Here is a 24,824-nt window from a genome sequence, read left to right on the forward strand (position 1 = left end):
CCTAACTCTTTCAGCCACACCTACATCGCAAAGTGTCTGCTGTGAGAAGAGGGAAGGGACACCAATGGAGATGACTTCAAGATAGAGAAAAAGTGGGGTGTAAAAACCAACTCTTTTGGTTGCGCCAACGACAAGAGAATCAAAGAAAGACACACACCGAGTCGAACAGGTTTTATTGTTCTCCTGTTTCTCCTTGAAGAACTAACAGAGGTTGTCCCCTTCTGTGTTCGAGGGTGCTGAGAACCCTGGTGAGCCTTGGGAATGTGGATGGAAAGGCTAGGGCAGGGGTCTGCAACCTGTGGCTCTCCAGATGTTCATGGACTACAAAGATGTTCATGGACTACTGGTAGGGGCTGATGGGAATTGTAGTCCATGAACATCTGGAGAGCCACAGGCTGAAGACCCCTGGGCTTGGGAACGAAAGGCCAGTAAGGAGGAATGGCAGGGGAGCTACTAGGAGAGCCCAAGATGGGAGATAGGACAGCATCAGCCGTGAACACATGAGGCAGCCTTACACTAAGTTTAACCATTGGTCCATCGATGTTAGTATTGTCTACTCTGACTGGCCGCAGCCCTCCAGGGTCTCAGGCATAGAATCTTTTACTTCACCCTCTATCAGACTGCTTTAACTGAAGATACTGGGGACTGAACCTGGAACCCTCTGCATGCAAAGCAGATGCTGAACCACTGAACCATGGCCCTACCCCAGGGGTCTGCAACCTGCGGCTCTCCAGATATTAATGGACTACAAATCCCATCAGCCTCTGCCAGCATAGTCAATTGGTCTGCAACCTGCGGCTGGCAGGGGCTGATGGGATTTGTAGTCTATGAATATCTGGAGAGCCGCAGGTTGCAGACCCCTGCCCTATGTATAGCCATTCATTTTCTGCAACCAATCGGCCATGCTGGCAGGGGCTGATGGGATTTGTAGTCCATGAACATCTGGAGAGCCGCAGGTTGCAGACCCCTGCCCTATGTATAGCCATTCATTTTCTGCAACCAATCGGCCATGCTGGCAGGGGCTGATGGGATTTGTAGTCCATGAACATCTGGAGAGCCGCAGGTTGCAGACCCCTGCCCTATGTATAGCCATTCATTTTCTGCAACCAATCGGCCATGCTGGCAGGGGCTGATGGGATTTGTAGTCCATGAACATCTGGAGAGCTACAGGTTGCAGACCCCTGCCCTACCCCCACATGAGATTTGATGGGATCTCACATCTTGAACTGCAAACAGTGGTGACAAGGATAAGAGCTAGGCGTATAAAATGGGGAAGGGGACATCCAAGAGACAGAGAGATGAAGGCTGCCCGTATCCCACAGCGAGGGACAGGGACTGTATTTTTTTCAGGTTCCTCTGGACCTCTAGTAACATCCCCCCCAGAAATGCAGGAGATAACAGACCAAACTGGGAGCATCCAGCTGGATTTCAAAGAGCTCACTTGGCCCAAATCAGTTCACACAGTGCATCCAGAGGAGAGTCCCGCTCACCCAGATGTCTAAGTCCTGAGTTTATATAGGGCAAAACAGGGTCGAGTGTCCTACAGTCCCAAGTACTCGAGAAGAGCCACTGTTGAGCTGGACTATAAGAGCCTGTCCTCCCCGCCCCGCCATGTGCTCTAGAAACCAGAAGTCTCACACTAAGTATTGCAAAAGCTCACAGGATACGGAGAAGCTGGGAAACTTTCCCCCAGCCCCCTAGCTAGCAGGGCAGGCTGCGGGGAAGACACCTCCGAGGCTGCAGCATGAGTCGAAAGAGCAACATCGCCCAGTGTTCCCAGCTGCCACATCAGAGTTCAGGCTGTCTTAGGAGGCGGATGTCGGGGCAGTCGCAGGAGTCCTCGAGGTGCAAGAGGCCGATGGGGAACAGCCCTCCGCCGGTTCCTTAGACTCTGTTTCCGCAGTAAGTAGCGGGAATACTGTACCTCAGGCATGACCAGTTTGAGGCACTGTTCATCTAGGGGAGGCCCTGAGCCTGGCAGGTCATAGCCCACAATGTCTACCTTGGCACTGGGTTGCCAGGGGCGGAGCTCTTTGTTCTTGATTTGCATGGCAGGACGCAGCTGGGGCTGGCCCCGAAAGCAGTGGCGTGCCAGGCGCTCACAGGCTCGATGGAGAGCGTGCACCTCTTTCTGCACACAGTCCCGGCCCACCTCGTTCAGCTTCCGCCAGAAGGTAGCATTGAAGTGGTCGTACAGGTGGGCATCGAGGGCATTCCAGGCTCGGATCTGGGCTGCCAAGCGGGCCGAGGTGATGTTCAGTTTGGACTCCGGGCTGCGCATGTTCAACTTGACATAGAGGATGTCGTCTAAGTCCCATGCCAGGAGATGACGGAGGAGGACCAACGACTCATCAAAATATTCTGCGAGCATGACCAGAGAAAAGATGCTCTCCATCTGGTGGATGAACGCTGGGAGGTATGTGGGGTCCCCTGGACTGTGTTCAGGGTCACCCCCAAGGTCATACACCAGGGTATTGCGGGCGTACATAGCATACTTCTCGTGAGGTCGGTAATAACTATGGGGGTTGTCAAGGAAGACTTCCATGGAGCCATTGGGCACCCGCTTGAAGGCGGGGCAGTACTGATTGTAGTAGCTAAACAGTGACTCAAACATGGTGACCGGCTCACGCAGGATGGTGATGTAGATGGTGTCATTGGGCATGAGGCGACGCAACTCTTCGCGGTTGAAGCGCAGGTGGCTGGCAATGAAGCGAGGCGGGAGGGTGTACGGATGCACGAAGCGGGACGAGAAGTTGCGAGGGTAGCAGAACTGATGGTCGCAGGCATGGTGGGGCAACGCCACCGTCAGATTGTTCCGCTCGGCAAAACGGAAGAGGAGGTTCTGCACTGTGGTGCTGGCCGTCTTGTGGGTCTTCAGGAAGGCCACAGCAGTGTGCTTGGGGCGTAGGGACAGCAGCGGTGGACAACTGAAAGACGGTGACTTTGGGAACCTGCCGGCAGAAACACAGGGCAAGACTGGTCACATCTAGCAAAGTTACACCCTTTCTCTAGTTTCATCCTTCTTCCAAATCCCACTCTACAATTTGATATGCCTTCCAAATCTGGTTATTCTCCCTAAACTTCCACTATCTCTCTTTCTTGGCTCTGTTTTCTGTTCACTGAGAGCCAGCATCATGTATTGGTTAAGAGCAGGTGCCAGAGGCGTAACTGGGCCATACTGTGCCCAATGCACACTCTGTGTTTTCCACCCCCGCCCATGGTGCCCTGCCCCACACACTTACCTTAGTTTAGCCTGGAAAAGAAGCCTGTTCCCTTCAGGCTGAAAATGACCTGATGGGAACTACACTACACTTCCCATGAGATCTTGGGGCTCACAAGGTCTCCTGGGAAGTGTAGTTCCCACCAGGTCATTTTCAGCCTGAAGGGAACAGGTTGCTTCTCCAGCCTGCACTGTTTCAATAAGGTAAGTGTGGGGGCAGGGGGCACAGTGGGGTGATGGAGAAGTGGGGTGTTGTGCCTGGTACAACTCGCACACTCCGGTCCCCTGGTAGCTCCGCCTCTGGCAGGTGCACTCTAATCTGGACAATCGGGTTTGATTCCCTGCTCTGCCACTTGAGTTGTGAAGGTTTATCTGGGGAACAAGAATAGATTGTGCACTCCTACACATGCCAGCTGGTGGATCTTGGGCTAGTCACAGCTTTTGAAAGCTCTCTCAGCCCCACCCACTTCACAAGGTGTTTGTTGTGAGGGGGGGAATGGAAAGGAGATTGTAAGCCCCTTTGAGTCTCCTTACAGGAGAGAAAGGAGGGTATAAATCCAACTCTTCTTCTTCACAATCCCTTTCATTCCCATTCATTCCCATCCTTTTCTATTTTCCTGTCCTCACCAATGGTTTGCTCTTTATCTTCCTCCCAGGCATGGCTTTTGGGGGCTACTATTTATCCCACATCTTTAACTTACCCCAGATCTTTGACTAACCCCTTACCCATCCACCCCAGCTTCCCTATCTTGCCCCGTTTTCAGCACAGACTTCCATCACTACCCATCAACCATTCATTTTTAAATTCTTCCCGCTCCAACATTACTGCTCAGCTCCGCCCTTTCCATGGCTCCTCCCCTTTGCTCATTTCCACCTGCATTTCTTCTCAGCCCCTGCCCCTCCCTACCAGCCAAGGTGGGCGCTTTGGCGCAGCAGCAAGGTGCCAGTGCTGAAGGCCAGAAGGAGAAGGAGGAGAGCCTTCTTGCGGGACATCGTCTTGGGACTGTAGAACAGCGAGGGCAGCGGGCAGGTCATGCTGGGGACCCTAGCCAGGCACGGCACAGGTGGAAGTCGACCTCGGCATGGGGACTCCAGCAGGCAGCAGCTGGTTCCTTCTGGCTGCGGCAGCAGTGCCGGCCTCACCTAGCAAGGGGCACCTGGGGAGAAGCACAGCATCAATTGATCTGCTGCATGGGTGAACGCCACTCAAAACAAAAACAGAGATTTTGTCACCTTGAGCCCGGAGGTGGAAAATTCCCAGAAATTTTGAAGCCATGGGGGAAAAGGAAACACATTTTGCAGGAAAGGAAAAATATACTGTTTGGACAGTCTCACACAGTCATGATAAGCCCACCAAAACATTTAGGTACCAAATTATAAGACGGAAAACAGTGTAATACTTTTATAATGTATTATCAAACACATGACAGCACATTAATTATTGGCAGAGTTATTCACATTTGAACGGTAAACATGCCCTTGAAAATTGTGTTGTATACAGCAATAGTATTTACTGGACTGGATTCAGCAGTGCATGAGCGGGAAAGAAAATGTACCGAGTGCAGTTCCGCTTGCGCAAGCATCAGCTGCAGCAACTCAGAACATTTTAACATAATTATTAACGAAATAACAGCATGCATAGAAGTGATGGAATGCCCAACAGACGGTTCACATGATTTTGTTTAATTTGGTTTTGAAATTGTCTCGGAACAAATGCCTTCAGCTATATCTTTCATACGCAGAAAACCTAGTGGGATACGATCGCTTTCGTAAGCAGGCAGCAAGGAGTAATTTTAGCCCTTCCACTTGCTCTAAGACAGTTGGACATGTGCGGGAGTTAACACCTAATACTGTAGCTTGACTTGCATACAATTTTCATGCTACATGTTTTGAGTGAGCAAAACCTCATTTTAAAAGATATTTCATAAGAACATAAGAGCGAGCCTGCTGGATCAGACCAGAGTCCATCTAGTCCAGCACTCTGCTACTCGCAGTGGCCCACCAGGTGCCTTTGGGAGCTCACGTGCAGGATGTGAAAGCAATGGCCTTCTGCTGCTGCTGCTGCTCCCGAGCACCTGGTCTGCTAAGGCAATTGCAATCTCAGATCAAGGGGGATCAAGATTGGTAGCCATAGATCGACTTCTCCTCCATAAATCTGTCCAAGCCCTTTTTGAAGCTATCTAGGTTAGTGGCCATCACCACCTCCTGTGGCAGCATATTCCAAACATCAATCACGTGTTGCGTAAAAAAATGTTTCCTTTTATTAGTCCTAATTCTTCCCCCCAGCATTTTCAATGTATGCCCCTGGTTCTAGTATTGTGAGAAAGAGAGAAAAATTTCTCTCTGTCGACATTTTCTACCCCATGCATAATTTCACATGCCAAAAGAGAAAATATTCCTATAGGGGTTGATTTTTAGTGTTCCCCAACATTAAGAAACAAGAGAACACAAGGCTGAGGTTCGGTTCCCAGTTTCTTCTTGGCATTTTCTAGTTCTTTATTTGTGACTTATTGAAGAAATTTAGAAGTTCTGAATCCTAAGCCTCCTAAAGGTGAAGGTCTATTCTATGATTTGTGGAACTTCCACCCTTCCTTTGGGATTCTGAGCTTTTACACTGACCTCAATATTTGTCATTGTATTGGGAAATCCGAAGAAGGAACTAGGGATGAGAATAAGGAACTGGGAATCAACTTCAATCGCCTCAACAGAACAGCATGTTCATGTGGAAAGACTAAAAGAAATATCTAGTTGTCTCTGCAAGTGTGAATCAGACAGATTTCTCTACTGTGTTGCACACTCAGACCTTGTCTTCATAACTGCTCCCTTACACACTTGTGTCTATGTTTGTTGCACAACATGCAAACTCATTCTTTGGGGACTTAAATTCCAAAGAAGAGATGCTAGGCTGACACTTGTTTTGGAAACCACAACCTCTAACTTCACAGACCCCCTCTTCTTATAATTATTTCAGCCACAATATGGTGTAGAGCATCAACCAAGGATCAGGGAGACCCAGATTCAGATTCCCCCCAGCCCTTCCAGCCAGCCATGAAAATTATTGGATGACCTTGGTTTGCCACCTCCTTTCAACTTTGTCCACCTCACAGGGTTGCTGTGGGAGCAAAATGGAGTGGAGAACTATGTATGAGATCTTGAGCTCCTTGGAGGATGGGTGATTTTTTAAAAAAAGAAGATGGTTCCAAAATTAACCCTATCATGGAATAAGGGTTCTGAAGTTTGGTGTGCATTAAGCCCAGGGTCCTTTCCTTCCTTTGTAGTCCACTCACAGAGAATCAGCTGCCTTGATCTGTAGTGGCACAATAAAATAGGAACCCAGTGGCACCTTAAAAACTGACCGAATTTATTCCAACGAGTGTAATGGAAGACAGAAGGGTGGATAAACAATATAGTTATATGTATAAAATAATGATTAAAGCAGCCCATGCAACAATAGCTTTGGGCTGGAAAGAAAAGAAAAAATGGACACTTCAGAGATGGTTAGAATATATCTGGGAACAACTGAAACTTGATATTTTCGATATACTAAGACGTGGCAAGATAAACAGAATGAAAATTTAAAGATATGGACAACATATGTGGACTGGATGAAAGAAGCTCGAGTCAATGAAGAAATATGGGAGAAGAGGCTACAGAGAATGAACTTACTGCTGTTTGTGTGACAAAACTATGAAGAAGACGTAATGGGGGGAGGGAGAAGAGGGGGGAAAGTATTGTTTGAAAATGTATGAAGAAGAAAATTACTATAAACTGTAAAATTCAAATGATGCAATAAATTTTTTTTAAAGAATTTATTCCAACGAAAGCTCTCTTTGGCTGAGCTGACTTCATCAGGTGCACGGAATATGTGCAGGTGTGTCCCTACTGTGGCTGCATATCAACCTTAAGCTGGAATAAACTGTCAGCCTTTAAGGTGCCACTGGTTAAAGTTTCGCTTGCAACTCTCGTCTCCCAGATCTTCCTTTACCCCTCTTCATGTTCCTCATGACTGTGAACTTAACCTAGATCCCCATCCTCCACACATACTCTGTACTGCTCTCCTTGTATTACTCTTTCACACTCACCAGCCTTTGACACTCAATCCTACATTTCTCCAAACAGACCCCTCACCTACTTCATATACCGGAATTGGGGGCTTCTCACCTCCCAAAAGCTACTGTTTTGAAGGCCAAGGGAAGGGTGAAGCAACCAACTCATAGGACACAGTTGGGCTTATACAAAGTACCCCTCTCTAGGCCACCAAAGTAATGGCAGCTTGCAAGAGTCTAGCTTCTGAGGTGGAATGTGTGGCTTCCAGCCGGCGTTAACCCCTACACCCCTGTTTTGAAACCCACAGCTAGCTCAACCCTCCTCATCATCAGCCATTCCAGCAACTTACCTCAGCACAGAAATTCCAACCTGAGGCCCTCAATTTAAGTCACAGACTTTTCTTCCCTCTCTCAGACTCATCCTGCACAAACAACACATGAGGGTACTATGCAACTTCACCTGAATTTCCTCCTCTCACCCAGAGTTCCTGGTCCCCAGCTCTCTCTTTTCCCCGGCCACCTGAAAGAAGAGCATCCTGCAACCGGGCAGCCTCTTTACACAGAAGAAACTGGAGACAGCTACCAAGTCACCTCGGTCCGAACAACAGGCGATTAGGTGTCCCGCTGCTCAGATCACTCCCCCAGCTCTTTTTCTGGACCACCTCCAAGTGCCTGATATCTCTTGTGGATGTTCAGCACCAGGACTGCCTCTGAGACTGAGCCCTGCTATTGATGAACTTGGCCTACAGAGGGAGCCACTTTGACCCTGGGTTCCAGTCCTGGCAGGGAAACCATCCCTAGCTGAATAGGAGATTAGCGTCCATCACCAAGGGAACGAGAGGATGACGCTTAGTCTGGACTCAGCCCTCTCAGGGATCAGCAACAGAATCCATTTTCTGAGAAGAAAGTATGATTACTTTGAGCACGTGCAGAATGTACTTCCTTAAACACGGGTACTTTTACATGTGCTGAATAATGCACCTTTCACTCCTCTTTAAATGCACTTTGCAACTGGATACACACACACACACACCCCAAATATATTAAGTGTTAGGAGATGGATGGTGGGATATTCAAGTTAGGCTATTGTACTTTTTGCTTTAGGATTTAAAGAAGAGTTTAGAGAAGAGTTTGGATTTATACCCCACCTTTCTCTCCTATAAGGAAACTCAAGATGGCTGACAAACTACTTTCTCTTCCTCTCCCCACAACAGACACCTTGTGAGGCAGGTGGGGCCGAAAGAGTTCTGAGAGAACTGTGACTAGCCCAAGGTCACCCAGCAGGCTTCATGTGGAGAAGTGAAGAAACAAATTCAGTTCACCAGATAAGAGTCCACCGCTCATCTGGAGGAATGGGGAATCAATCCTGGTTCTCCAAATTAGAGGCCACATGCTCTTAACCACTACACCACGCTGGCTTTCCAGGATTGCCAACAGAATTGCCAACCTCCAGGGGGTAGCTGGAGATCTCCCAGAATTACAAGTGACACCCAGACTACAGAGATCAGTTCCCTGGAGAAAATGGGTGCTTCAAAGGGTATTGGCATTACACCCTGATAAGATTTTCCCAAAAGACCACCCTTTCCAGGATCTAAACCCAGACCTCAAGGAATTTCCCACCCTGCAGTTAGCAACCCAAATTTAACGATCTCACTGAGTTTAGAAAATCTGACCTAAGTCAACATGGACTTGAATGCTGAAGAATTGTTCATATTGACAAGATTGCAACTTTGATCTCCCTTGAGTAGGAGAATTTGCTGCTTACTGTCGAAGTCCAAAGAAAGAGAATTTGGAAACTGGAAAAAAGAATACAGGCTTGTGAAGTATCGCCTATAAAAGGCGAGATTTCCTAGAGGCAGAATGTCTGCTCAAAATTCTTGAACACTGACAAGTTGTGCTGTTTCTGATTTTCTGTCGTGCAGCTTCCACGCACATCTGGAACCACTAAAAAGGACTTCAAGGCAGGTGTGCCCTCTAGCATATCTTGTCTTAGAACACAAGCCACTGGATGCAAAGCACCAGTCTGTTATTCATCCAGGTGAACACACCTGTCCCCAAAATAACCTCCACTGCTGCAGAGACAAGCAGCCTTTGTGTGGGGATAACAGTGAAAAGGAAACCGGAGGATTAGTTAAACTGACTCCTCTTAACAGAGGACTTATCTGCTCTCATTCTCTGGTGTGCCCTCTTTTGCCCAGCTAAGGGGGTCTTGCAGTTTTCACTTTTGAATCTTTCCTTCATCTCAGTATCAAACAATGTTTCTTTATCTTACCCAGGGCCAGAAAGACTATTAAGAACCAAGCTGATTTCTTTTTTAAAATGACTACTAGCATTATTCTTGCTAGCCTAGCAAGCTGGCCCTTGAGATAAGACCTGCATTTGGGCCACAGTTCCCTTGAGCATGTGCAGAACGCCTTCCTTTCACATATCTGGGATCAGAAGGGACAGAATTCTGAGAAATAGGCCCTCATTCGGTAAAGCCCCTCTCCTGATTTTATTTATTCCTCCCTTCCTCTAAATCTAGCCCTTTCAGAGGCTGAGGCCTGTTTTGAAACATACATGAGACAGGTCTACACAAATTCACTTTAGAAATATCTAAAAACCAAACCTTTAATCCCTGTCATGACCACAAAGTTGATTACTGAACAATTTACCAGTCTGGTCTGGTCCAAGTCCAGTTTACCAGTTCCTGTACCAAGGCATCCCTTCAGTTTGGTTCTATGCAGTTCCAAATTTCCTCTGAACATATTTCTTTTAGCAATTTCCATCCTAATTTCAACATGAGCTACCAAGCAGATTGCAACAAAACAATTTTTTTTAAAGGCAACTTACCGATAAAGTCTGGCAAAACCATAAAACATGAAATCAGCAGCAAATGCTCCAATAAAGACATAACTCTGGCCAGGGTCCACCATCAATAAATATAATTTTAAAAACAGCTGTAGCTCAAAAAAATGCAGGACAAGGCGAGAACAATTATTTGATTCAATTATAAACTTTCCAGGCACAGGGGACAGGGTAGAATACCTGGGATTCTCATGGGAAGGACAATACAACATTTAATCGCTCCATCAATTTAAAATATTTTGATTGTTTTAAAACCTGCCCCTAATTAGTTGGGCAACAGACATTTCCCATCAATTGCTGGTTTGGTTTACTTACAAAAAAAACATGGGTAGCTGGCACCTTCTTAGAAGAGTTTTTCCTTCCTTTCTCATATAGTCTTGGGCTTCTAACACCCTTATTCTCGCACTAAGGATTGATATAGTTGCACATGTGTATACACATACAAACCATTTGATGCAGTTGGAATCTTCAGACATAACAAGATGTAAGCAAGGCTTCAGATGAAACCAAGCCATGGTTTGTTTATTACAAGAATATCAGTGCAAACCTAAATAATCCTAGGATAGTGCTGAAAGCCCCCAAAGGCCTTCAGTTTGCATTCTCACTCCTGCTGTTCATAGTTTGAATATTGAACGTTTCTTCCTTCCCAGCAAATTACAGTTTGTCGGGATGGCTTAATCGGACAAAATAACTACCTGTGGTGTTTTTTTTTTCTCTGGCCTGCAAATTAGGATTAAACCAATTTTGGAATCCCAACCTGTAAGCAAGAAAACCAACCACATGTTGCCATTTTACCGGATTTGGACATCATGACAAACTGCGGTTTCTCAGGAGCTCAGAAACCTTCAATATCTGAGCAGTCTATGAGTGCAAGGGTTCACAAGAAGCCAAGGACTTTAGAAACTCGTTCTCATAATGAGTGAACTGCAGTTTGTTATATAGAAACACAACTGCTATTAAAAGGTTGTTCTCTGTCTGCCATACAGCGCCTTCTCTGCAATGGCCTGATCTCTACAGATTTATAAACAAAAAGGTGTTTCAGGTGTGTGTGTTTGCATTATAGGGAAATGTCAAGTTTTTCTTAGTATATTATAAACAGTCCAAAATAAACCTCACAGGTGCAGCCCATGAAACAGAGGGGCTATGGCTCAATAGAAGGACATCTGATTTGCATGTGAAAGGTCCCAGGTTCAATCCAAGGCATCCCCATTTCAAAGGACCAGGTAGTAGGGAATGTGAAAGGTCTTGATCTGAGACCCCAGAGAGACACCTCCGGTCACAGTAGCCAATATTGACTTTGATGGACGAACAATCTGACTTGGTAGAAATTAGCTTCAGGTGTGGTTGGCTGGGTATTCCCTATTGCTCTAGCACAGGGGTCTGCAACCTGCGGCTCTCCAGATGTTCATGGACTACAAATCCCATCAGCCCCTGCCAGCATGGCCAATTGGGATTTGTAGTCCATGAACATCTGGAGAGCCGCGGGCTGCAGACCCCTGCATATGTGCTAGGCTGGAGAGATCTAAACCCAACATATCTGGGCTGCTTTCTTACCAAGGATTCTCCATGTTTCGGATATCTTGACTGGTGTGGACTTTTTCATGTTTCCATATGACATCAGCCTCTAATTGTGAACAAACTGTTAACAGCACATCGTTTTCACATTAAAAATCTGCTTTATTTTAGACCTGTAAAACAACAACAACAATTTCCTGGGCAGGATGCAACTCCCATGTGCAATTTCTTGTATCTGAAGGGGGAAGAGCCCAATTGCAGGACTTTGGTGAAGTGCTAGTCAGTTACTCTTCTCTATTTATAAAAATAGGAGGCTGCCTTATGCCATTACCTATCTAGGTCAGTATTTTCCTCTCAGACTGGGAACTCCACTAGAGAGGTCTTATTTCTCATTAGCTGATCTTTTAACTGGAAAGGTCAGGTGCAGTCCACTGAACTTACCACTGAGGCACAGGTCAACCTTTCTGAGCCTGCAGATACCTTTGGAATTTTGACAGTGTCATAAGCATAGTCACAAAATGGCTGCCAAAGTTTATCTTCAGTCACACAGTGAGGATCTGTGCTGTGGTAGCAAAAGCAACTTTTTAAAAAGTCTGTCAGCCAAACAAATCTTGACTAGGTTTTGGTGGGTTTTCCGGGCTGTGTGGCCGTGGTCTGCTGGATCTTGTTCCTAATGTTTCGCCTGCATCTGTGACTGGCATCTTCAGAGGTATATCACAGAGGGATATGTGATTTTTTTTCCAGCAGCAGCAAGGCTTTATTGGCATAGACAACAGTACAACGATAGTAAAAAACTGATTAAAAAACATATACAGTACAGGAAATAAATGTTAAGTCGAAGGAAATCTACTGGCATTTAGTAATTTCCAGGAGAAAGTCTGCCACTATCATACAGAGAGAAGGATCAGGATTGACCAGCAAGTAGTGTAATCTAAATAAATCAGGGAGATCAGATAAATGTAAAGGAGTAAGATTCACATACTTGGATCTGATTTCCTTGAATCTGAAACAGTGTAGTAATTGGTGAGCCAGAGATTCAACTGAGCCATCATTACACGGGCACAATCTTTTAGCCTTTTCTTGCTTGTTAAATCTGCCATGTAACAAGGCAGAAGGCATAACATTAAACATGGCAAGCATTATGGCTCTCCTTTGAGCAGGGTTTATTAAACAATACAGGTAGTGTGCCAAGTGGCCCTGTTCAAATGGGAGAGAAAAATACAGGGGGGAGCATGTTTTCTTGGCTGCGGTGATTTTCTATAGGCTTCTGAGTAGAACAAAGGGCAAAGTGAATCCACTGACAGTCCAATAAAAGCCATTTTTTCTTCAATTATGTAAAACCAGGGGTTGGAATGGGTGTCAGAGAGCAGAAGGTGGACCAGGGAATTACAGTCCGAGAGAAAATGGATTCGCAGCCAGAATCTAAAAGCCCTCAGCCAAGTGGCTGATTCCATATGTGATATGTGAAAAGTCTGTGTCTCACTGTGTAATAGTGTAACAAGATCCACCAGACCACGGCCACACAGCCCAGAAAACCCACCAGAACCAGTTGAATCCGGCCGTGAAAGCCTTCGACAATAAATCTTCAATAGCTAATCAGGAGTGGGCAAAAGGCCCACTGGACTCAACGTACTTTTTAAAAATACTTGAGTGCCATGAAAGGTGTTGGCAGGAACCACAGTCCCCATGGGTATTACATTAGTGGCCCCTGCTCTAGGAGATCATTGCAATTTAAATAATTAAACAATAATGCCCCTAAAGGGGGACCGTAATTAACTAAACCCAAATACCAGAAAGACTGTCTGGTAAATAAACAGGAAAAACCTGAGCAGAAGAAAATGGTTTCCTCTATCAATTCTGGAGACACTGATGGGATGTATGAAAGGCAAAAAAGTGGCAAAAGATGTAATAGATGGGAGCTATCACCTCACACTGGGATACAGCACAGTAAACAAGGTCAAAGCGAAGATGTACTCTCCGTAACCCATTCTTGTCAGGAGATAAATGGGCTATTTCTGCCTGCGTACCCTGGGCAGGCAGGCTGATGGGAAGGTGGAGGAACAGAACCAAAATCCCTTCCAACAGAGACCCCTCACTGGACACTGCTGGAAGTATAGTGAGTGCTCCATTCTAACAACCTGCATAAGGAACAAGAATAACCCAAAGTAAGCCTGGAACTGAAAACTGGGAGAAGAAACTAGATGGAACAGGAAGTATCAAGCTCCAAACCACTGGACCTTATCTGGGGCAAAGAGCCCAGGAGTCCTGGAACTTGGGATTCTTGACTAGCCAATCTTGTTTCCCTGCAAGAGAATCTAGGATGAACCCATCTGATCAATGACAGCAAGCCTCAGGGTGGGTGATGGGGATAGCAGAGTCGATCAGCAATCCTGTCTCTCAATAAATCCATGCGTTGGCTAGACAGCCAGGGGCAATGAGTTTGTGTTTGAAACGGGGCTCAGCCGGGTAAATATTCCAAGCAGGGAGAGGCTAGAAAATGTATCCGATCCCAAGTTCCTTCCCCCCTGCCTCCTCTTGTGCCAAACTTTTCACCCTTTTTCCTCCCAACCTGCCCCCCTTCCACCAAATTTGACAGCCAGAAAAAAAAATCCCTGTTTGGTTGATTCATTACCCCTTTGGGAGAAGAACCTGGAAATTCAAAATCAAGGCCTCAAAACAAGGAGCAAAGCCTGCAGCAAAGGAGAAAGCTGATCACTTACATGGCAGCCTTCCAAATTCCCAGCTGCCAGCCCCAAATTTTCTGAGCACCGAAGCAGAAGGAATATGAGATTTATTTTTTTAACAGCTTTGAGCTTTGGCTACACTCCTATACACATGTACTTGAGAGCAAATCCAACTGAATTCAGTAGAATTACCTTTCAGTAAATATGTATAGGACTCTCCTTCACAGCCCAGGTTCACTGAATGGTCCCATGGAAATCATCAAGGTGTAGCAGAGGGGTAAGTGTTGGACTAGGCAGGGGTGGCCAACCTATGGCACTCCAGATGTTCATGGACTACAATTCCCATCAGCCTGACTGTTTAGAGTGCAACAGACTGATGGGAATTGTAGTCCATGAACGTTTGGAGCACCATAGGTTGGCCGCCCCTGGACTAGGGCCTGAGATATCTTGGTTCATATCCCCACTCTGCCCATGGAAGCTCATGGTTAATATTTGGGGCCAGCTGCTCTTTCTCAGTTTAATCCCCACACACGGTTCTTGTTATGAGAACAAAGTAGAGGAGGTTAAACTGTGTCCCAGGGCCAGGAATGCAGCAAAGGCTAAAACATTCAAAGCTATGCTACTATTATTATTAACAATAATTATAAATTAAACATAGTACCTTAATAACAAGCATAATGAATAATGGATTAGCCCCTAGCTTTCTTACAGCTCTTGGAGCTGGCTGACTTGCCCATTCAGATGGAAACAATGGAAAAGACTGGCCAGATGCCTAGTTCTAGAAGGTATCAATTTCTTACCATCCCGTGGGCTAAGCTAGGAAAGCGGTGCCTGGTTATTTGGGCTCAGGTTACTGTCTATGATTAAACAAGGCAAGGACCCATCACCGGTGACCCGGTTTCAGAGCATTCTGTACGGCCCATTCAGGCTCACAATGCAACCTCTCAAACAATCAGCAGTTTCAATTTCCAGTCATCTACTCTGACCAGTAAGATCCCCCCCCCCCCACCAGAGGTTACAGACTACAGGAAGCTTGTTTTTGAACCACTAGGCATTACTGCCCTGACTCAATAAACTCCCCCTTCTAATGCATAGCCAGATCCCACCCTGGTGTAACTTACCAGGCCCCCCATTCTCTCCTGCAGCTTCCCCAGGAACCAACAATCCTGGTGACCCCTTTCAATGTGAACCTACTAGTTCCTACTAAGGAGCTGAATTCATATCCAGATTTGTTGTGCACAGGCAAACATATGCATGCACACAACTTTTTATTGTGCATTATTCAATTATTCCACAATAAACTCACATTCTTTGATTTCTGCTTCCACAATCACTATAATAAGAAGTTCTGGAGCTAACGATCAAACCCTCTGGAAACATCTTCCCTTCTGATCCTACATGTGTCAGGCTTGCCTGTGGTTCCTTGGATGTGCTGGAAAAGGCTCTCTGCACATCCTCAGAGGCACACCCTGCTTTAACATTATTTTTTCCACCAGCCAGAGCCTTGGGATTGCAAATAGATCCTGGCTCAAATTCTGCTACTAAATTAGAACCCTTGCTTCACTTAAAAACATACACTGAAAGGTGACAACAATCTTTATTAGGCATATAAAATGGGCTCTAGTACAGTGGTGGCGAACCTTTGGCACTCCAGATGTTATGGACTACAATTCCCATCAGCCCCTGCCAACATGGCCAATTCGCCATGTGGTTCGCCACCACTGCTCTAGTACGTTACCAGACATTTGTAATGTACAAAGCAAGAGTACGATCAAAACACGGAACTGTATCTAGCATTAGACGTTACAGAGTTCCGTAACTTGTAAGAGAAACGTTGCTACTTTTTCCAAGAGCATGACGTCTGTATTATTTGACAGAAGTCTCTTACAGATTTGTCTAGGGCCAGCCAAGGAGAGAAATTCTTGATATCCACATATCCACATATGTTGTGCACCGCCCAGAGCCCCTTGGGGATTGGGCGGTCTATAAATTTAAATAATAAATAAAATAAATAAAAATAAATATCTCAAACAGTCGAGTATAATGTGAGCAAGAGTCTCCACTTGATTTTTGCAGTGTGGACAAACCCGGAAAAGGTGATGACAAAATCCAACACTTTCAAAATGTTGAATTTGATTATGGCACTGTGGGGTATCTAATCCAAACATGAGCAGGGTGAGCATCTTTTTCCCCCCTGGCAGGGCTCCAGTACAAGTCAGGGAAAGCAACACCTGTGGAATTTTTTACCTATCAAAGCATCTCCATGTCAACAGCAATGGCATCTGTTGATTTTCTGCTTGTTCTCCTACTGTTAAAGGCATGTGAACCCAGTCAGAATTTATTTTTTAAGTGTCACCCTAAGGGGTCTTGTGTCTGCATTTCCCAAAGACGGGATAAGTCCCACCCCAACAACTGTAAAGGGCCGATATTTTGGAGTATAAATTCAGAAGCAGCAGATGCCGCAGTCTGGGTAAGGGTAGAGGGTTGCTCACCAGAGCTTTTCCAGCCCCTGGGAACAAGGATATGGCATCTGTTTTCACCGCCCCCCCCCCCCCCCCCCAAATATATTTCTGTCAAAGCAAAGCCTCCAGCATAGAGGAGACATTTTCCCCAATTCCGGAGCAGAGGAAGAAACAAACAGCTTCCTCGGGCAGAGATATTTCATGCTTATTTAATTCAAACAGCGCACAAAATACAGAATACGGAAAGGATCAAATCCTTACATTAAGAGAAGAGAGGAAAGGTCTGATGAAGGGATACTGAGATCTGGGCTGTGGGGAGAAGAAAGCTTTGAGGCCGGTATCACTGGCCTCAAAGCAATGGCCCCCCTCCCCAAAAGGTAAAAGATCCTCTGGTCATGCTCAGAGGCAACTGAATAATTCTAACTGAAGAGGACAGCATGGCTTTGGATGCTGCACCAGAATTTTGGATGCTGCACCAGAATTTGGATGCTGCTCCACAATTATATTCTGGGATAAGGCAAACCTGACTGAGACTAAATATATTTTCCCAGTTCTGAAACTGATGAAATGTTCCTGTTCCGTTTCTTTTTATATCCATTTCAATTCCTGCCTACTGTCTCGGTTCATGACTTTTCACTGTAGATTCATTTCTATTGTGTACGCCTACTGGACAATTTCTCGATGCAATTTAGACATGCAACGTTCATCATGCCTACGTATCGTACATATAATACAAATGTGCCGGGGTGCAGATAACATTGACAAATGCATAAAGAATCACAAGTTCAATTTGCGCAGGAGAAGTGACATTAAAAATGAGGTTTAGGAAGGTGATATAGCAGAGACCAGAAATTCAAAATCACCCCTAGCCAGTGCCCACTGCTGCATTGGAAACTGGGGACGAAAGGCATGCACGCAGCCAATGCACACCACAGGGCTGTCGCAACGTAAAGCTCTTCAGTGTGCATCTATTGGGCATTCCCAAGCTTTTGGAAGGGCTTGTGTTCATGACTTTGTGCTGATGCCAGCCTCCAGGTGGGACCTGGGGATCCCTCAGAATCACAGCTCATGTCTAGACTACAGAGATCAGTTTTCCTGGAGAAAATGAATGCTTTGGAGAGAAGGAGAGAAGAGTATGGATTTACACCCCACCTTCTCTTCTGTAAGAAGACTCAAAGGGGCTTACAATCTCCTTGCCCTTTCCCCGCTTGCAACAAACACCCTGTGAGGTAGGTGGGGCTGAGAGAGCTCCAAAGAACTGTGACTAGTCCAAGGTCACCCAGCTGGCGTGTGTTGGAGTGCACAGGCTAATCTAGTTCCCCAGATAAGTCTCCACAGCTCAAGGAGCAGAGTGGGGAATCAAACCCAGTTCTCCAGATTAGAGTGCACCTGATCTTAACCACTATACCACGCTGGTAAGGTAGCATCCACATAGTGGTTATCCCTGCATGTTCCTTGACCCAGCTGCCTACAGCTGTCATTCTGACTCCTGCACTACCAGAAGACTCCCTCTCCCATCAGTAGTTGACATATTAGTATATGTTGATGAGATGGCATGTCACAGATTTTTTTAAAAATAAAGTCCTCAAGTGTTGCATGATGATGGAACTGGTGGTCAGGGATGGGGGCTGATAAAAGGGCGATGGTAAAACTGTGGGTGGGGACAACCCAAAACATGCACTTTCTGATCCATGCAGCATGTAATTTTCACAGCATCTTTCCAGGAATATTGTACCCAGGACAGCTTGGGGAAAGACAGCGGCAAAAGGAAGGAGAAACAAAGAATGTGTACAGGGAGGGTGCGCCACACCTTTTTTGAATGCTGAACCTGAGCATAACCTCTGTGTGGAAGCAGCTCTAGTAAGAGACAGAACTACCCTCCCATGGATGGGCATAAACTCCCTCCTCGGAATTGGCTGGCGATAGGACTGGGCAGACAACTACCAGGGATGCTTCAGGTTAGGGACCAGCAACTGACAATCTGATGACCAGATAGCTGTCAGTCTATCAAGGCTCACAACCTGGGAGAGGGCCCACCAGCAATGGGAGATGCTGGGCGTAGTGGACGAAGAGGATCTCACAGTCCGCGGCTCCTAGGAAACTCTGCAGCCATCTCCTATTCACTGGTAGTAGAAGAAGACTCAGAAGCAGAGCCCCCAACTTTGTGCACTCCTTTTGGAGCCGCCAGCACCACTGTGGCTAAAAGGAACAAGAACGAGGCAGACAGCGAGAGAGAGAGAGAGAGAGAGAGAGAGAGAGAGAGAGAGAGAGGGAGAGAGAGAGAGAGAGAGAGAGAGAGAGAGAGGGTCACGCTCCACTTCTTCCAGTTCAGTTCCACTGGGGCGGGGTGAGAAGGAAGCTGTGCTTGGGTAAGCACACGGACACCCTATGCCCAAGAGTCCATAAAAACCTACAGCCACTCTTACCAAGGGCTCAATCTGACCCCAGGGATTTCCTACCCAGCAGAGCTTCTGGTTCTAAAACCTCCTTTTATCAGATTTATCCCTCACAAAACTGAGAGTCAGGCAAAGAGCTCATTAACCCATTCCTCCCTTGGGCAAATCGACAGTGGAGGCTCAGTCCCCTGGGCACTGCAGACACAGGAGGTCAAGCAGTCCCATCTATAAGGTGATATTATCATACTCTGTTTGACGGATTACTGTACATATCACCTTTCTCCTTTCTTTTTACAGCAATGCTCCCTAGCTTTGTAACCCCCTTTCTTCATTATGGCCCATCATGCCTCGGAAAGTTTTTCATTTGAATTGTTTTCCAGTTCAACGGCAATGTTTACTGGAGGTCTTTGCTACCTGACTGAATTGGTTTGCATGGTTTGTAATCCATCTCAAGCCTCAGTGCAAAAGGCAGGCTTTAAATGAAGACATAAAGGAAGACATTACTACCACTACTAACAACAATAACAATAAGGAAAGGAAAGGCTCTGCCATCATTCACCAGACTCAAGAAAAAAGAGTTTGAAGTCCTTTGCAAGGAAACAGGCAGATTCAGTGTTGCTGTCCCTTGGCAGTTCAAAGTGTTGGCTCCTATTTTTTTTTCTAAAAACCAGGAATTTAGCCATGATCAGGAATTTAATCATATCTGACAGTCATTGGAGTGGATTAAGAATGCCAAAAATAAGCAGGTATCCCCACTGGAGGGGGAAAAAGCAAGGATGTAAATAAACTCAATTCAATTGTTCCAAGGAACGAATGGGGGGAAAGTGCCTCTGAGCATGTTTAGAGTGCCTTTCTTCAAAACCACTGCTGAAGGTAAATTTAAATAAGACGTTTAAGTTAATTTTGCCCAACTAGTCAGTAAACCTCCCCATTGCATTTATACATTCCTTTAAAAACGTTTTTTAACTCAATGCAGAGATCTCCAATATTGGGACATAGAGACAAGACAGTCGCTTCAGAGGAGACAGGGCCGTGCCTCTCTACCTAGCACCCACCCTGCCATACCTGAGCCCCGTTCTGCTGCCAAAGGAGTGATATTTATATCTCAGCCTCATAACCTGTCTGTGCCAAGAACTGACATTGTGGAAGGGCATCAGATCCTAGTAGTAACCCTGTGTTAGCCTGGCAGCTGCCTTGCAAGGAAAGGAAAAAGAACAGGGAAACACAGAGCAAGGGATGCCACTGAACTCTCTAAGGTTGGGAGGAGAAAGCCGTAACTTTAGAATGACACAGAACACTTCTTCAGGAGTCCGCATTCCCCAAAGCTGTAACCAAAATTGAAACTAGTATCCTACATGGCAGGTGAAGGAGCTGAATGTGTCCTCTCAAATAAGAACAGGAAGATCTGGATGTTGAGTTGTCTTAATTGGATTACGCCTCCTTCAGAAACAAGATCATTTACAACAGATGGGACAACCCAGGATTTGCTGCAGGTTAAAATTGGACTTGACATAACGGGAGATTTTGAAAAGCCGGGATTCCAACCTGGCTGGACCTTCCATCCAGAAGTTCTGCCTACTATCCTAGATGCAGGGAGCAGAGGGTTGTCATTATTCAAGGAGAAGTAAAAGAACAAGGAGTCTAGTGGTGCCTTGAAGACTCAAAAGTTCACAGCAGCGCAGGTTTTAGCAGACTACAGACCCTTTCAACAGTGCAAAGGGTTTGGCCGAGAGATGTGTATATTATACAGTCACGTACATACACAAATTATGCACCATGAAGTTCAAAGGCAATGAAATGCCTATGAGATTTTGTTGTAAAACTCTGCAGTCTACCCAAAAAGCATCACCATTTATCTGGAATGCTTTAAAGTTTTGCACAGAATTGGTCACAGAGCGGTACCTCTTGCATTTCACAGTCTTTTAACTCCATTCCCCATATTCTCCACCTCTACCCCACATCTGCAGACTGAGGTTTATTTCACGCTAGCGGAGTGGAAAATCTTCAAGCAATGTTTAAATTTTTTGATAAATCAATTCCATTAATTAATTCATAATGTCATGCTCTTCCAGAGGTTTCTATAAGATTATTTTGATATTTTTTCCCATCTAGCAGATATTATCATCTATGCTTGGTTTTGCATTTCTGAATTGTCTGCAGAGATAACATGCCTCTTCTTCACGGTAAAATGTTAAAAAATAAACATACAGAGTTGTAAACAAGACCTTAATTCTATTGTTCCTTTGCCAATCTATATACACAGAATCAACCTCTTGTGTGCTAAATTTTAAATGTAGCACCTCTTAAGTGCTAAATTTTAAGAAGTTCAATTACTAGATGACTGTTTAGAGTGGAACAGATCTGCACAAAGAGTGTGGGACTAGCATTAGTGTGGGACTAGTATTAGGAGTGTGGGACTAGCAGTAAAACTGAAAGTGAGCAAAATACCCTACAAGTCTTGGGAACTTTGTGGGTATATCATATTATTCTCTCCCTGGAGGAGAAAATTTATACTGGCAGCAGACCATAAAAGAGACCAAGTTTGGGAATATTTAATGACGGTCCACTATATATGAGTAACGTAGGCATTATTCTAAAAATTAAACCTTCATCTGATTGAAAATATTAAGAATATACCAGCAAGAATGAATATTTCTGCAGAAAACCGTGACTTAAATCAACTCTTGCTGACTAAATTGTGATTTAAATTGTGATTCAAATCTATTTGATTTAAATCAAATCCACCTTGGCTTTGCACACAAGAGGTATTCCCTCTATGATTATTAGCTCAGATAATTAGTGTCTGGAGTCCAGCCCTGAAAAGAGATTCTGGGACTGTTCCTAGGTTCAAATCAAGCCCCAGGCGTATAGCCCACTCAGAAGCCAATAAGTGCCAGCACAGACAAGAGGCAGTTAATAATCCTAAAAAGTGATTAAAGGATAAAACACCAACCTCCAAGGTGGATCAACCTTGTCCGAAAGAGTCCAAAAACTTCCCAATTTCGCCATGCAGAAGTAAAAGAACTCAGAATCAGCCACTCAACATGAATTTGCAGATAACAGCAGAAGCCTGGGAAACATTAAGAAAAACACAACCTGCGCAAACAGCACATCCGTCGTTTCTCGTGCAGCCAGAAAGCACTCTTTCAGCTGTCTAAAATGGTAATCTAACTGCTAGAAATATTAATCTGTCTGCTGATAATATTAATCCAACTCTGACAAAGAAGGCGGGCTGACCCAAATGGAGTCCCTTTGCCCATGGGATTATGCACTTCATGGGGTTGAAGATCATTATTAATATTTGCGCAGGTGGGAGGGACGAAATTGTACCACCCGTGTGGCCTACAGAAAGCAGGCAGTCTTTCCAGACACAGAACCCCTTCTGAACCCTAGTTTGCTGCACAAGGCCTACCTTGAAATTGGCTCCTCTCATTTTCCTGCTTCCCTCTCTGGAAAACCCTTCTATGCCCTTGAAGACCAAAACCCCAATGACAAGGCAGTCCAAGCTTCCCTTGAACAGCTCACAGAGGAAGGAGAATGCATTCCCTAATGTTTCCACTGTGTGATTCAGACCCAGAGCATCTCGTCTCACCCATATCGAAGACAGTAACAATCCTGGTGTATTCCACAGTCCCGAGATCACACTTGGAGAACTGGCTGATTCAGCATCCTTGGAATCTTAGCGCTGTCCATTTCTAGTCCTTATGAAAGAAACCTCAGAGACCAGATTGTACATGTATATGCACGTTAATCACGTGAGTAAGCAGAGAGGCATTCAATGCTCTGCCCTTTCCAGTTATTATCAATAGCAGAAGAAATTATGCAAAAAGAGCTTACTGGATAAATATGCATATATTCAATCGAGCTGCAAATACTTTCCACTGGTTATCTTGGAATGGCATTATGACCCCTTCCCCAGATACCCTGATAATAACTGTTCCCCTCACCTTTCCCCACGGACCACTCCATGACACTTGTAGTCCCAAACTGCATCGCGAGGCCCTTATGATGCCTTGTCCCACCATGATGGAAATCCACATGCGGATCCTTTGCTAATTAGGTACAATTGAGCCAGGCCCATAGAAAGATGACCTTTAATCCTGCCTTTGCCACGGAGCACACTGGGGGACTCTGGGCCAGCCGCACTCCGACAGCCTAACCTAGCTCAAAGAAACAGAATGGGGGGAAGAGGGATCTATGTACCCTGCCCTCAGTTCCTTAAAGGAGGTACTCAATAAATACATTCCTGGTTCTCTCCTTGAAACTTTCGCCACTCCAAGCAATTGCTTAAGCATTACTCCCCCATTCCTCTGACCCAAACACTTCTGCTCAGCAGTTGGAAAGGGAAGTGCTCCTGAGGAAGGGCAGAGCATTCATTCATCAACCCATCAGGCAGTGTTAGCCCAGCAAAGAAAATGCTGTCAGGCATCTTCCAAATGCTCCCGTGGGGAATCAGGGAAGTGAAAGAAGTCCCCCCCCCCTTCTTTTAGGAATGGGGAAGGATCCCTCAAGGAGACAGCATGGGCTTCTCTGGGACCAGTGATGCTTCTTTTTAACCGCCAGGCAGGGGGGTCATCATCTCCCATCACCTTCCCCCCAGCCCACATAGATAGTCCAAAACCACCGGGAAATTCTCCTGCACACTCCTGAAATGAAAATAACATCAAGATATGGCTGATCCTTTTATCTCAGGCTACGCACCCCTTAATGGCACCCCCAATCCACAGTCATGCCTTGCCTCATAGTACTGTTTGTGCGTGTCAGTCAAAAATCTGTCCCCTGTTGTCCAGAATTGCTCCCCAGCCCCACCAAGCCCCGGCTTTTGTCCACTGCCATTTCTTATTTTAGCCGTTGTTCCTCCCCAACCAAAACCTCCGAGTTAGGCTACATCAATTTTTGGTCTTAAATGAGAAAGTCCTCAAAACGACATCAGGAGCTGATCCAACGGCACTTTCACTGAAATAAGTTCAGCTGATCGGCACGGCAAAGGACAGGTAAGAAGCCGGATTAAGGCTTGGAGCTCTCATGCCAGCTCAGGCATTTGGCTACTCTCTTTTTTTTCGGGGAAGGGGGCGTCAGGGCTTCCCGCCCCCTTTCTTCCTCCAGTCCATCTCTCTCCCCATCCGAAGAAAAGCAAACCGTTCTACCCGGATTATTCTGCAACCCAGTTCGCACGTTCAGGCACGTTCAGGCACCCTTGCAGGAAGCGCCGCGCGGATCCACGCCATGAAGCACCCTTCTCCAGCGCCCGTGGTTTTTGAACGAGCCCCTCCCCCCGCAGCCCCCCACTTCACCAAGGAAAAGTGCCAGAAAAGAAAACCGAGATCAGACCAGTCCTCGCACCCCACCCCCAGGCTCCTGAATGGCCAGACGGGATTCCGCGTGGGATCGGGGTGGGGGTCTCCTCTGCCCTCGGCGCCCCTGTCCCGGGCGTGGGTGCCCGACTCTCCCTGCCCCGAGCCGGACGCACCTGTGTCGCCCCCGGGAGGCGGCAGCTGCCCGGCCGTGCGCTCCAGCTCCAGCTCCACTGCGGGCTCCTGCACCGGCTGAGCCTTTGGGGATGTGGCGGGAGGGGCCCGGCAGAGCCCGGCTGCGTCCACCGCCGCATCGCCCGGCCCGGAGAGGCGGCCGCGGCCGGCGGAGACGAAGCCCCG

General features: G+C 46.2%; 1 protein-coding gene across 5 annotated transcripts; it reads right to left on the reverse strand.

The window, feature by feature from the left end:
• Positions 1–156: 156 nt before the first annotated feature.
• GAL3ST3 (galactose-3-O-sulfotransferase 3) lies at positions 157–24,824 on the reverse strand. Of its 5 annotated transcripts, none has more exons than XR_007246072.1 (4): positions 24,641–24,824; positions 4,128–4,377; positions 793–2,951; positions 157–296 (listed from the first exon to the last, which is right to left on the reverse strand). XR_007246072.1 is itself a non-coding variant. In XM_048515016.1 (3 exons), exons 2-3 carry the CDS (start codon positions 4,253–4,255, stop codon positions 1,796–1,798), a joined length of 1,284 nt encoding a protein of 427 aa, XP_048370973.1. In that variant the 5' UTR covers positions 4,256–4,377; positions 24,641–24,824; the 3' UTR covers positions 157–1,795. The 5 variants fall into 5 exon arrangements, 3 of the variants coding, with proteins under 3 accessions (XP_048370973.1, XP_048370991.1, XP_048370983.1); XR_007246071.1 differs by having other exon boundaries at positions 157–720; XM_048515016.1 differs by having other exon boundaries at positions 157–2,951.

This window comes from Sphaerodactylus townsendi, linkage group LG01, assembly GCF_021028975.2.
Source record: "Sphaerodactylus townsendi isolate TG3544 linkage group LG01, MPM_Stown_v2.3, whole genome shotgun sequence".
In the NCBI taxonomy this organism is placed as follows: domain Eukaryota; kingdom Metazoa; phylum Chordata; class Lepidosauria; order Squamata; family Sphaerodactylidae; genus Sphaerodactylus; species Sphaerodactylus townsendi.